Genomic DNA, 13,575 nt, shown 5'->3' with positions numbered 1-13,575 from the left:
ACCAGAACTTAAGAAAAAAAATTTAAGGCTTAGTAAATGGGAGAATTATATAAAGATTTTTTCAAGACACTGCAATTAACACTAATTAAAAGTAAGTACAAATTAATAAGCATTCTCTTGGATGTTATACTCAAACAGATGATTTTTAAGTCAGTAAGGTAAAGATCCACCAGACAATATATTCAACTGTGTAATTAGGAGGTATCCTACTAATTAAGCTCAAAGGCATGTGTAAATTGTAAGACATTACCGCAAGGCAGGACAAGAAAAAAACCCACAAAATTGTTCAGTGGTTTCTCTACTTTTGTGACAGCAATTAACCACAAACTTCTATGGAAGGTGAAAGTACAAGACCTGTTTGGCTGTAAGCTCTATATGTCTTGGAAGAGAAGAAGCCATTCCTCAAAAAACGTCATTTATCTGCAATTAAACAACAGTTCTGCCCTCAAAGAGGAAGCTGAGAGATTCAGACTGTAGGGCACAGACTCAAAAAAGAGCAACTGCAGAAACCAGTCATTGAGCATTAGGTCATCTACAAAATGCATCTGTGTTCTCTTGGCTTCCAAAAAAACCCTTCCAAATTCAAGTAATCTTAACCAAAGAAATTCACAGACTATATTACTAATTTAGTAATGTTTCAGAGGCTAGTCTTCTCTGCCTTCTACTTCAATCAAAATGGACTCTGCTAAACTACATTAGCATTTACATCTCACACTGGTTGTTTCCATAGATCTGCTCATAATGCTGTAATACATCAACATGTCTGAATCCTTTAACATAAGACATTTTGTGCTTACCCACATAATCAGAGAGTAATTTGCTTATTAGGAGATGGCTGATAAATAATACCAAAATAATGCATTAGAGTACGTTCCAATTCCTATAATACAATTTCACCACTGAAATTTTTTCCACATCTAGCTGGGGCTCTAAAACATATACATTTTGTCAACATTCTTATGATTCAGAGCATTCCACGTGATATATCCTAATATTAGCTGAAGGCCCTTAGGAAGTACAAACTTTTGTAAATGACTATACTTGTTGCAAGTGAAACAGTAAGTATAAGAAAAGCTCTCATATTTGTAAACAATTCAAATGTCTCATTGAGAAAAAAAGATAAATTCAAGAACTGCAATGTATTTTAAAAGTTTCATACAATGCATTAGAATGCATTTCCCAACAAAGGTTATTCCCAAATTAAAAGTCTTTTCCTGTCAAATTCTGAGAAATAATGTGGGCAAGGACACAAAAGCATTCCATAGCTTTATTAACGACAATGCTCACTGATCTGTGAATAACCTGAAAAAAATGAAGATTATTGAGTTACTTTACCAATCTATCCATCCATCACTAGAGAACAGGTTTCAGCTTGATGGATTATCACACTTCCATGATGTTTATCCCAAGAAAGAGTTTCTCCTTAGGGGGAAAAACAAACAACTGATCCTACAAAGTCATGCTAAACACTTGCCCATTTGGCATTCATCTATGAACAAACTGAAAAGAAATATATCAAGTTTGTCTTTAAAAGCCAAACTGCATCAGGAGTTTTATTATATCACTGAACTGCAAGTAAAAATGTAGTAATTACAAAGAAAGCAGCACAGCAGCTTCTCTTACTAGTTGGCATTTTGATTAAGACCAAGCAATGATGGCAAATGGTCACTAATTCTAAAGCAAATTTTCTGGTCTGAAGTGAATTATCTTAAGTGATAATGGATATATAAATATGAACATGATTTATTTTGAAATTATAACTTCTCTCTCAGATACAGCCTATGCTTTTAAAGTCAGCTGAGATGCTTTCCTACTAGCACAGAACTGCAGACTTCCTAAGAGTCAAATTTGTCATGCAATTGTCAAAAGGAAGTAACAACACTGTTTAAATTTAATAATAAGGCAAATCTTTTAATACAGAAAAGTTATGCATATTGCTTACATGTAAAGACTTGATACTTATTTATAGCTTCAAATGAAAGAGATGTTATTATGAATTTTTAAATACATCAATTTTAAATGCATATTATATTCAGGTTTCCTAAGATCCGGCTTTAATTTTACATTACCAAAAGCTTCCTGAAGATCTTAACATGCACATAATTGAAAATACTAAATACCTAAAGCAACCCTAGAAGCTTCAATATTTGCAGCAGATAATGGCTCAAATGTAAGGGTAAAAACTGATTATTCATTTTCGAAATACATATAAGAACTTCCCAAATCAATTGCATAACCCATTGTATCTTAGCCTGGACTCAGTCATCTCATAAACTCAGGGATTAAAATGGAGAACCATCTTCATCAAATCTTTATCACAAAATTATCAGTCACTGGCTCTGACACAAAATGACTAATTTAGGCTAGAATCTCTAACAACTATTTTAAAAAAAAGTGATATTACCCACAAAATGAATACACAATTAAAAAGTAGAAGTTCAGAGCCTTTCTATAGGAAATGCAAGACATTAATTGATTACCCATACAAGTCAGTGGATCATTAGTTCCCATGGCAAAGCAGCAGAAGATCCCCTATTACCAGGACCACATTTGTCATTTCTTGGATGACTATTAACAAAAAAAGAAAATTAAAGCAGCGTGTATCACCCCTCCAAATCTTTCACATGCAAACAGATGGTGTATGAACAGTCTCTAGTTCTCTCCAAAATTTTAACTGGGGAAAAAAAAATGCACCACTACTTAGAAAGGCCAGTTTCCATTTGGATGCTCACGTTTGCACGGACCAGGAAAAAAAAGAATCTGAAAACAAGTTGAAGAAAAACTCAAAGACTTGATCAGAATTCAAGTTGTTCACAAAGCAAGCACATGGAAAAAATCACAGAAGCGAGGTCACAGCTCAAAATAAATAGCCTCGTATCTGGCAGTTACTTTAGATTGATTTATTTTTAACCTAAATATCTTACTTGTCTCTCAGCTACAAAGGAAAAATCCGAAGTTGACCATTTTTTCAGATTTACTCCTTCATTAGGAAATGTTTGGGGCATTTCTGAAAGTCATTTCTAGAAGTATATAAAAACAACACAATCACCCCATGCAATACAAATGCTGCATTACTGAGGCCTTTGAGCTTACAGCAATGCTCAGTTGTCATCTTTCTTCAGAGATATGTTTTCAGGAAAATTAAAGTTGTTACAGAATTGCAACAAACATGTCAGCACAGCAGACCACAAAACAAGCCGATTCCTCCACCTGCCTCGCACATATTTCAGTGAAGTTTTGGCGTCTTATGCTAACTGTAACAAATCTAAAGGTTCAGTATGATCTTCCTCAAATTGTAGGTTATTTTTTCATTAATTTATTTTCACCAAGCATAATGCATACTACCTCATCAGAAAAGAAGGAAGATAATGGTTTCATACTTACAAGTTTTAACCAAGGGCAGTTGGTATTCAAGCTAGCAAAGTTTTGCTTCTTGTTAGCCTGGAATAGCAGGAGGCTTCCAATGACCTTACTTATACCACAGATTCAATTTATAGAGACAGAAATCTCACATCTGCACCTCGACATATTGGGAGGTACATTACAGTGATATAAAAGTTGAATTTTCTCTCCTAAACCATACCTGTTTAAACCAATAAAGAACTAACACCACTTTTACTCACTCAAATGTCATCAGTAGTTATGAAATGTTGTACTGTTTATGCAGAATTCATTTGGAATGCAGGGATGTGACTTACAAATGTCTTTGACTCATTCACATAAATATGCATGCATGCCATTTATAACAGTAGCCTTGATGAGAACACACAGTGTAACTGGCTGCAAGAAACGCTTAAGAGGTTTACATTAAAACAGAATATAGAACAGCGGTTAGAAATCACAGAACAGGTGACACCTTACTCTGATAACCCGGTGATAAAAACTGCAGGATATGATGTATAGGTTGTGGCATTACTACTTTACAGTTTGAATAGCATTCCTCCGATACCTCTCAGTTTTAAAAAGATAAAATACCCCAGGCAGACCAGATATATTAATTGGGATTAATTAAAAATATATATTTACTGTGCCTGCCTTCTAAGCTGTAAAGCCATTCCAAACTTCCTAATTTTTTACCTAAACGGCTTATAAAATCTTTATACAAATCTTTTAAAGCCACAATTATCTCTTGGTTTACGAGAAACAATTCACATACTCTCCTTATCATATTGATAAGACTTGCAATTCAGCAAAACCAAACCAAACTGAAGTGGTGCAAACAATGCTATGAAGTTCAACCTAGCTGAAGATTTCCTGTGATTGTCAAAGAGCTTTCCAATAAGAAAACTCATACAACCTCTAGACACCACTGTTTCTAATTCTTGAAGTATATTGCTCTGCAGATCAGAAAATTGCCTGTGCTGACTATTAAGCCAAATGAAGCCGAAGGGCTTTTAAGTCTGCAAGAAAAAAAAATAGTAAGAAATCTAAGTTGAACTTCAGTAATTTTTTTTCCAGGTATTTGATATCCAAGAAAGTCTAAGGAGACTAATATAAGACTTGTGCTTCTGTAATGGCTCCTTTTGACTTTTCATCTATTGGTCATGTACTCGTGTCTGGTAACACAACATCCTGGTAAGACAGAAAAACATCCCTAACATCCATAAACACTGATTCTATAACATGATTATGTCCAGAATTCTTATCAGAAATTTGAACAAATACATTAAAAATCCTGCTCACTAATTCTGTGTGCTTAATTATATAATCTCCCATGCAGATGAAAAGTTATTGGAAAAATTTACCAAATGAAATTTCCATTTAATACAGTACAGAACAATTCTTAATAGCCTGGTGAACTAATTGCAATTTAAAAAGACGAATACCAAAACATTAGAGGACAATTTCACACAGCCAAGTAAGACCAAGTAACACCCGTTGCTGTTGCAATCAGCTACTTTTTAGACACCCTCCCTGAAGTACAATAATTTTTCTAGAATATTTCTATCAACATGTAGTTACACCCATCCTACATACTAATACGGAAGCTCCAACTGACAAGGCCAGTCTTTTAACTGTAGCTTACGTACTGCTACTGAGAAGAAAATCTATCGTGCAGACAAGAAAGGAATGTTAACAATCAACAGCAAGCTCTAAAACAAAATTTCATAATTGTAGCACACACAGAAGAAGCAGGATTTGTCCAACAAACAACTAAGTAGGTAAAACTTTGCACTGGTATTTAAACAAATGATATCTGAATACATAGTACAAAATCACTTTAGATTGTCTACACTAAGAACCCATGTACAGCAGATATAAGGGCTGTTTGTAAGCAAAAATAAAAACAGCTGAGAATTGTTGGAAAGCAGTGAAAATTAAAACCAACCAGTCACTTCTATTCTTGATGGTCACCCAAAGCACCAGTCAACAGCTCCTCTGCAAAATTTACAATCCTGAGCACACGACCAGAGTCACACTAAAGAACACACATCACGCCCACAGTTCAACTGAAAAGGCCAAAGTGGATACAGATTTATTTTGACATCAATATAGCTTTGGTTTCATTACTTTCTGAGGCTCAAGTAGCGGAGAACACGTGTCACTTGTGCAAGATGTAAAACTGCATCTGGTGTGTCTCAGTAACAGGGCTTTACGATTCCTTTATATGCTGCTGAAGTTGTATGAAGACATTTGTCAAGCAAACAGACAAAATTATGCCAAGAGAATAAGGATATGATATCACACTGGTTGTCCCATGTGTGTAACTGTGATATAAGGGTGAAAGAACTGCATAATATTTTGTTTACTAATAAACTGAATATATAATAGTACTTTCTTCCTTTCCAAAAAAAAAAAAACAAACAAAAAACAACCAAACCAACCAACAAACCCATTCACTATTAAATACCAAAAAGAATAAAAGGACAGAAGGACAAAAGAAACTCTAGGTGCACTTCTAGTGCTAGTTAGTAACACAAATTCATGACATACATCACCTTGTAACTTCAGTTAGACGGAAGGTAAATTTTCACAACCTACCAAAAAGCACCGTCATCTCAGACAGACATCACTATTAAGTTTCAACTGTCAGTTTTAAAAAGGTACAGTCAAGTGTAACTTAAATAAACTCTTTTCCACTTCCTAGCCCTTATTATTAAATGCAGTCATTGACTGCAAACGTCACCCATTACAACTTAGGAACAGTTTTCATCTTATACATGTATTAAAATGGCATAACTTACAGCATTCCTGCTTCTCTCAATGAAATACTCCTCAAAATCTAGTTTCCTGATCTCATCAGCTGAGTGCTTGACTATCCTGTAATTATTATTACTGTAACTAAAATATGTTTGTTTTTTTTTTTGAGACTTGTCACTTTGTGACTTTTTTTTGAGACTTTCCACAGCGAATGAAAACTCAAAGTCAACAAAATCAACATGAAATTGTTAGTGAGATGTCTTCTATTGAATGACTTCTATCAGCATAAGGTTACCAAGTATTTCCTGTTTTGAAGATGTGTGTTAAAAAAAAAAAACTTAAGGCCTACCTGCAAAAACACTGTGGAATCTCTCCTTGACCATACAGAGGAAACAAAAATGGTGTGTTGCCATAGCGGCCAAGGCACTGAAGAAACTTTCTTGTTGCCTGAAGACCTTCAAGAGTGTTGCAATCATTTTCCGACACCATTGCGATAGAATGAAGAATGAAGTGCTGCAAGCTAGGTGTTAGCTTTCGTGTTTTTAAGAACTGGGCAAATGTACTGTTCTTGTAGTCTGAGAAAAAAAGGTAAATTCAAGTAAAGGGCACAGCACAACGCCTGTACTTTCTCACAGAAACATTTTTCTTCAGGCTGAACTATATTAAAATACACAAAGATAATTATAAAAGGAAATGAGTTCAATAAACATTGAACAAAATGGATAATGTAACTTCCATAAAGAAAACTCTCAGAAGAAAGAAATAACACTCTACTAAAATATTTCAGAATAACACAAATCCACTGCATAAGACGAACACCTTAAAGAGCAACATCTAAATATGGCTCCCTCTGTTTATTATGCTATCTTCATCTAAATATATTTCTAAGTTGTGAGAAATGTGAGAAACTGGGCACATAAATCCATTGGTTTTGAAGTGCCTGAGGGTGGCAGATTACTGTGATCACCTGAAAGACGCTCATACAGTTGAATCCAGATTGATTTAGTTATTAGATTGTAAATATAAGCAGAGAAGGGCCATTCAAATAATTTTTTTAGTTCACTTGCACAAAAAAAAGCAGAAGTCAGTGATGAGGAACTTCCCCTTTAAATTAGTACTATTGCTGACACTTTCACTCCAAAGAAATACAAGTCTTTTAGGAGATAGTGAATGGAAGCATTTCTTCTTTATACACCTCTAAAAATATCAGTTACCTTAATAAAATCCCATACTTTTTCAGGAAAATATTTCAATACCATTCACAGATTTGTTCTTAAGCTCATTTCAATTATGTGAAAATTCACAGGAATAAGCAGAACTACCAGCAATGCTGTGCCTAGTATTATCAAGCCACTTATCCTGCTTAAGACTCAGCCTACAAACACAACTTACTGCCTGACATACAGCCATGGAAGTAACTGATTGACACAAATGTTTCTTTGGTTTGCTTTTTTTTTTTTTTTTTTTTTTTTTTTAATTTAACCACAATGAACTCTTCCTATAGAAAGTCACACGACTTGCAATGGAAGTAATCAGTTCACGAGGAGCAACTTTAAAGTTCTGAAGTCCCTACATTATACTAACCTGCTTCAAAATACTTCCATTTACTTCTCAGGCTACTTTAAAGTACAAGAGCAAAATGCTGTGAACTATCTTTGGAAGTAAAATAAATCTCATGTAGTTTAGACACATAAATCAAAGAATTAATTTAAAACTGATGCAGGGTTTAAATTTTTTTTTTTTTTTTACCTAACAGATTTTCTCAATACCACCTGTACCATTACTCTATGTACCTCTTCTTCTTCCATCAGCAAAAAAATAGAAGTTACCTGTAATCTACAAACCACCTGGGTTTAATGAGCTATTCCCCCTACAGATTGCTTCTCTAATCTTGCCAGATGATTCTCTATATTGACCAATTTTGTCCTGTGTACAGTTGAACTTTCTCTGATGTTTGTCCCTAATCCAAGTGTCACACACAGCTCTAAGCAACCAAACTAACACAAGTGATTTTTAGAACTGTTCCTAAAGCTACCTTCTTTCAAAACATTGCTTAATGGATCTATGATCATGCTACACAAGCGCTAACTTGGATCAGCCTGAAACTTACATTAACAGTTTAACTATTCCTGTCCTCATTTTTTTTTATTTTTGGCCTGAGTTTATATTCTGACTCTAAGGACAGAGTGCAACACCACCTAATTCTTAGTATTCTCAAGTGTATAAAGTAGAGAGTAGGTGCCCATTACACTCCTTCTGTTAGCCACTTTCCTCTTTGACCTCATACTCAATATATTTGTGACAACACATCTTAAATATATTCTCTCCTCAGACAAGCCAAAAATTAATAGAAACACTCTGAACTTGCCCTGTCAGGTATTAAATTACATTTATATCCTAAATTAAAAACTCTATTTTCTCCATTTCTGATATTGTGGCAACATACTGTCAAGTAAGACTTGTATCCTATCCAAAGAAGCAGAGAAGAAATATCAGATACCTCACACCATATCAAAAAATCCCTGAGAGGAAAAAAAAAAAACAAAAACAACATTAAAAAAAAATGTATAAAACATCTTGAGAACATACTGCAATATAAAATTTGTTAAAGAAAAATGTAAATAATAAATTATGTTGAGGGAAACAGAAGAACAAGTATACAAGCAGAAGAATTTAACATTATAGTGAAAAGTTCAAAGTATACTTTGAAAATGAATCTATAAAAATAAGTAGAATGAGAACACAGGAGAGCTATCAGAATTTTGCCTGAATGAACGAACTCACAAGACAAGGGTGTACACTGCTGATTGAAACACTACCTTGGTATTCATCAGGGTGCTGTTCATACTCCAAACAAAATGTCAAAAATTTCATTAGCATTCGTTTTTCCACCATCGCAAGCTGCCTGCTGTTGAAGACATCTGCTCTAGAACAAGGCACCTGAAAAATACGTATTTTTTTAACAATTCCAGATACTTTTAATACTCCAGGTAGGAAAACTATGGAACACCATAGGAAATTGAAATTTTTGTTAGATGATCAGTTGTCTTCTATTACACATATTTACTACATATTTCAATTATTTCTAAACACTACAACAAGAAAAGTTACTTATTTTCTGCAAAAATACACTAAAACCTTTTCTTCCTCTCTTTCTCCTTTATTTTTCATCAATTTAACTTGCATCTCTGACTGCAGAGTTAATGAAAAGAGCTTTCATTAATTAACTATGCCAAACATCTCCTCTTACCGTTATCAGACCAATGACTCCTCCTGAAGCCTATGCCAGGGAACTGAAAAGCTAAGACCTGCGAGTCTTTAAGAAGTGACTGCTGAGTCAATCATGGTCTAAATATTTGACAACATATATGAGGCAAAGATTTACAACAGTAACTTACTGGTATGCACATGCATATCCAGTCTTAGTTTAATTAGTTTTAGGTTTTTCGTGCTGTGTTTTAATATTTGGATATATCATTTACAAATTTTTTTTTTTGTTTTTAAAAAGAAATAAAAACCCTTTCCTTTTTTTGAGGGAAAATACTAGCTTATTGTTACAAAACTCTCATGTAACTTCAGAAAGTCTGTTTGGTTTTTTTTACTTTAAAAATATGAGGTTAAACACAGACAGTACATAATTCTAAGATACCTGTTCTACTTTTCCTTCTCGAAAGGCAAGAATTCGTGTTGCATTTTTGAACTCTGCATATCTGCTAACGTTTGACTTGATCAGAAGTTCAATTAATAGACCTCGGGAGTAAAGCAGCTGCACAGTGAAGAAAAATAATATAATGAGTAAAGAGAAAATGCTTACACCAAAGAAAAAAAAATAGTGACACCAATAGTTATTATATGTAAGATATTTTCTGTAACTATTTACAAGCACACACAATAAAGTAAAATCTGAATAAAAGAATATCAAGATTTAGTAGCTGCAAAATAATATTTAACGAATTAAATACAAAACCTGCCCACCAAATAGCACATAAATAACAGAAGTTACAAAAAAATGCCATTTACCTTGGATTTGCAGGGACTTATACTGAACAGTAGCCAAAAGGCAGATTTTAGGAGATTGAAGATTACGACAAATATGACAGAATACTGTGTCTTCTAGTAAAAGGCACAGTAGCAGGAATAACTAATTTTACTCAGGTTTTTATGTTACAGATTAGGTATTTTCACTTTCCAATAAAATTAGTTGCAATTCAGCAGTTCAGGTGCCAGAAAACTAAAACACACAATGAGAGAGGGACAGAAAATATGAGAGTTTCACGGAAAAGTCTCACTAAAAATGAGGAGACACCCCCCAAACAGAAAAACTATTTTCATTTTAAAAAGAGGGAAAAGAGGGGTCTTCCTTTAGATGAGACTTTTCTGTTTCTTCCTTTTTTTTTTTTTCCTTTTTCTTTCTTTTTTTTAGATCTTTGTATGTAAGTAGCACAATTTTAGTTGAATGAAAAATTTCAAGAGATTTATTTTTACAGATTTCTAAGCTATGCTTTACGGCTTTTTTTATTATAAACAAACAGTAAAAAAACCTTATTAAATAGCTCCTCTTTGTTTTATTAGTACTAATACTTTCTTATTTGTCAAGAGAACGTATTTTCTGCCTCAAAGTACTGTAACAGCCTTCTTAAAAATGAAATGTATGTATTTTTTAAATTTCCGCATATTAAACAAAGTAAATGCAGCTGTATGAAGAGATACTAAGTTCCTACCTTAGAAACTAAATCAATATTAAATCTTCTGCCTTCTCTAACAATTTGGGAATATGTGATTTTCTTTGGTTCCTGGGCAGAAACTTCTGAGAGTGCAGCTTCACTTTTTCCCAATTCCAGAGTGGATTCGCCAGACGCTGTACTATGAGAACTTTCATTCTCAGAGTTTACTTCTGTAACGCTCCCTTCTGCTGCATTTGGTGGATCCGTGCTCGTAGCTTTATCTGATTCCCAGTTCTCAGCTCCAGGAACGGAGCTCTCCAGTGGTGAGCATTCTTTTTCCGGTTCTTCAGCAACCTCCTCAGCAACAGAGGTTCCAAAGGCAGGCACCCGTGCTAGTGCACCAGCTTCTTCAACATCTTCAGCTGCATCCTGACTGAATAAAAACACAAGGGGAAGAAGAGAAAAAAACCACAAAACTTCAAGAGTCTTTAAATCTTGTTTAAAGTTTTGAGCCTGTGCCAGGAACGGAAACCTCAACCTCCTTCTTAAAAAGCATTAGAATTTCTTTATCCTGGCCAAATCAGGTGTATTATCCACTAATGAAATCTGGCTCTTAGGCTGACTCAAGAGGAGTACATTTACTGGAGAAAGACAAAATAGAACACTTTTGTGTCCTTATTTAACAAAATCAAAGCGCAGAATGAACTTCACACGAAAATCAAAACTCTCATAGCTGTACCCAGTACATACCTACATAAACAAAATAAATGGAGTAATGAAACTCTGACTGGGTTTTCTGTAATTAAAAAATACAATGTAAAACAACACCACCACCTCCAACAAGCTTGCAGAAGAAAACAGAAGTTCTTTATATAAACAGAGGCTACTTCCTGCGCATTACTGTAAAGAAACACGGAATTTTGAACTGAAGCTGAAGTTAAAAATTTCCAGCAACTTCGTCAGCAATCAAATGAATCAAATCAGCATCACTGTAAGCGAAAAGAGTTCAGCAATAATTTCACATTATCTTTTTTATCTTTACACCACAAGCCATTAATGCATTGAATAAACAATTTAATTTTGGATGAAAACTAACAAACTGTGATTTTAAAGGTGACCTGCACATGTATAGCATGAAATTTCAGTAACTATCAGGATGCCTAATATTCACCAAACAGCAAGGAATTATTCAGCACATATAAAAATGCTCGCTAGTGCATCAGTGGACTTAAAGAGGGAAGGAGGAGGCAAAGATTCTGTTCAAGTAAGGAAGGAAGACAAATTCTCTCCTTTATACTGTTACTCGCTCATCTCACATGAGTTCAGGCAGCTTTTACAGGCTGATGAAAGTAAGAGTTGGGGCCACTGCTTGCGTACAGCCACCAGGAAGCACTCATTCCTGAGTGGGGTAAAACACTGCCCTGGGAAATAATGGAATGGGTGTAAGGAAGAACTAATTAAACAAATCTGTTTCTGCACATTCATTTTTATCTGCTTTTGCTTCATACTGCAAACATTAAATAACTTTAAAATGTAAGGGACAAAAAAGCTGTCAAGTGCTCTTTAAAGAGTACTCTCTGCTAAAACTACAAATGAAGATCAATTGTGGGGTTCTCTTTGGGTTTGTTTATATTATTTTCAGAATTGTGAACATTAGGTTTGCAAAGATACGCAAATGCAGTAACAGTGAATTTTTTATTTAATCCATCATAAATTTTTATATAACACAGAAAGAAAAGAAACAACTCTTGATTCTGCTTTCTCCCACGCTTAATATACAGTCCAGCCAATTCTCATTTTAAAGATCCTCCTATTGCTTTTAAAAGATCAAAATTTGGATTTGCAATACATTCTTTTTAAATACCACTGAAAAGCAGTATAGCAGAAATGTATATTTACATATTTTAACTCTATTCAATTCCCACTAAACAAATATATAAATCTACATGATTTGCATCTCTATGCATTTTATAACGAAAACCTGTACATAATCTAAATTCATGACATTCTTCCTATAGGAACAAATATTCCTGAATAATGTAAGAGCTGTCCATAAAAATCACTCAGGTTGAACTTTTGTACTGACAATTCTTCTGCTAATTCAGAAAAAAAATAATACATCTGCAGACAAATTGTTGTGTAAATTTAGAATATTATCTTCCACCATTCATCAATTAATGGTACTAACAAAGGGATATCTTAAAATGAATGTGTCTTATTAATGCCTTGCAACAGCAACCCCTTCAGATAGGTCAAATGAAAAATTGCCAACCAGCTGGTTAATTTATTCAGCACAGGTGTTCACTATTTATTTTTCAGCCATTCGCCTTTTTTCAATACCGCTTGCTGTAGACACAGTATTCTTTTCCTTTGATGGATGCACTTTGTTCTAAGGCCATTCATTTCAGATTTGCACTGTGTATATTATACTGCTACCCAGCTGTTTATTCTTTCAAAATAAATGTTTAATGGTTACTTCATAGGAGTTATAAAAGTTAAGCAAAAACAACAGAATCTAGGCAGAATGTTTAAGTTGTCTGAAACACAGTAATTGATTCTCTCAGAAAGTTTAAAGTTATTCTGGAAAACTTTTTCTTTGCTATCTTTGCTAGGTTCATTAAACTTATGGCTCTTTCTTGTAGGGGGCTGGTTTCTGTGCGTTTGGTTGCTTTTTGTCTGATGATACAGACAGCATGCTGCTTTCAGACTAATGTAAATGCTTAAAAGCAGATGCAGGACAAAATGGAAGATTCAAGTATTCAGTACTTAC

At 34.1% G+C, this 13,575-nt stretch overlaps 1 protein-coding gene across 1 annotated transcript in view; it reads right to left on the bottom strand.

Annotated features, from left to right (window-relative positions):
* Window positions 1-13,575, bottom strand: part of CHM (CHM Rab escort protein) — a 56,758-nt gene that overhangs the window by 23,740 nt on the left and 19,443 nt on the right. The window contains exons 5-8 of the mRNA XM_042825219.1: window positions 10,863-11,238; window positions 9,791-9,907; window positions 8,961-9,081; window positions 6,491-6,716 (exon numbers count right to left, since the gene is read on the bottom strand). Coding sequence (XP_042681153.1) covers window positions 6,491-6,716; window positions 8,961-9,081; window positions 9,791-9,907; window positions 10,863-11,238 — 840 coding nt within the window. The remainder of the gene's footprint in view (window positions 1-6,490; window positions 6,717-8,960; window positions 9,082-9,790; window positions 9,908-10,862; window positions 11,239-13,575) is intronic.

The sequence above is a fragment of the Centrocercus urophasianus genome, unplaced genomic scaffold, assembly GCF_019232065.1.
Source record: "Centrocercus urophasianus isolate 14NV4802_14NV808 unplaced genomic scaffold, USGS_Curo_1.0 seq_24, whole genome shotgun sequence".
Lineage (NCBI taxonomy): Eukaryota > Metazoa > Chordata > Aves > Galliformes > Phasianidae > Centrocercus > Centrocercus urophasianus.
Note: the sequence above shows the minus strand (reverse complement) of the source record. Positions and strands in the feature narration are given on the sequence as shown.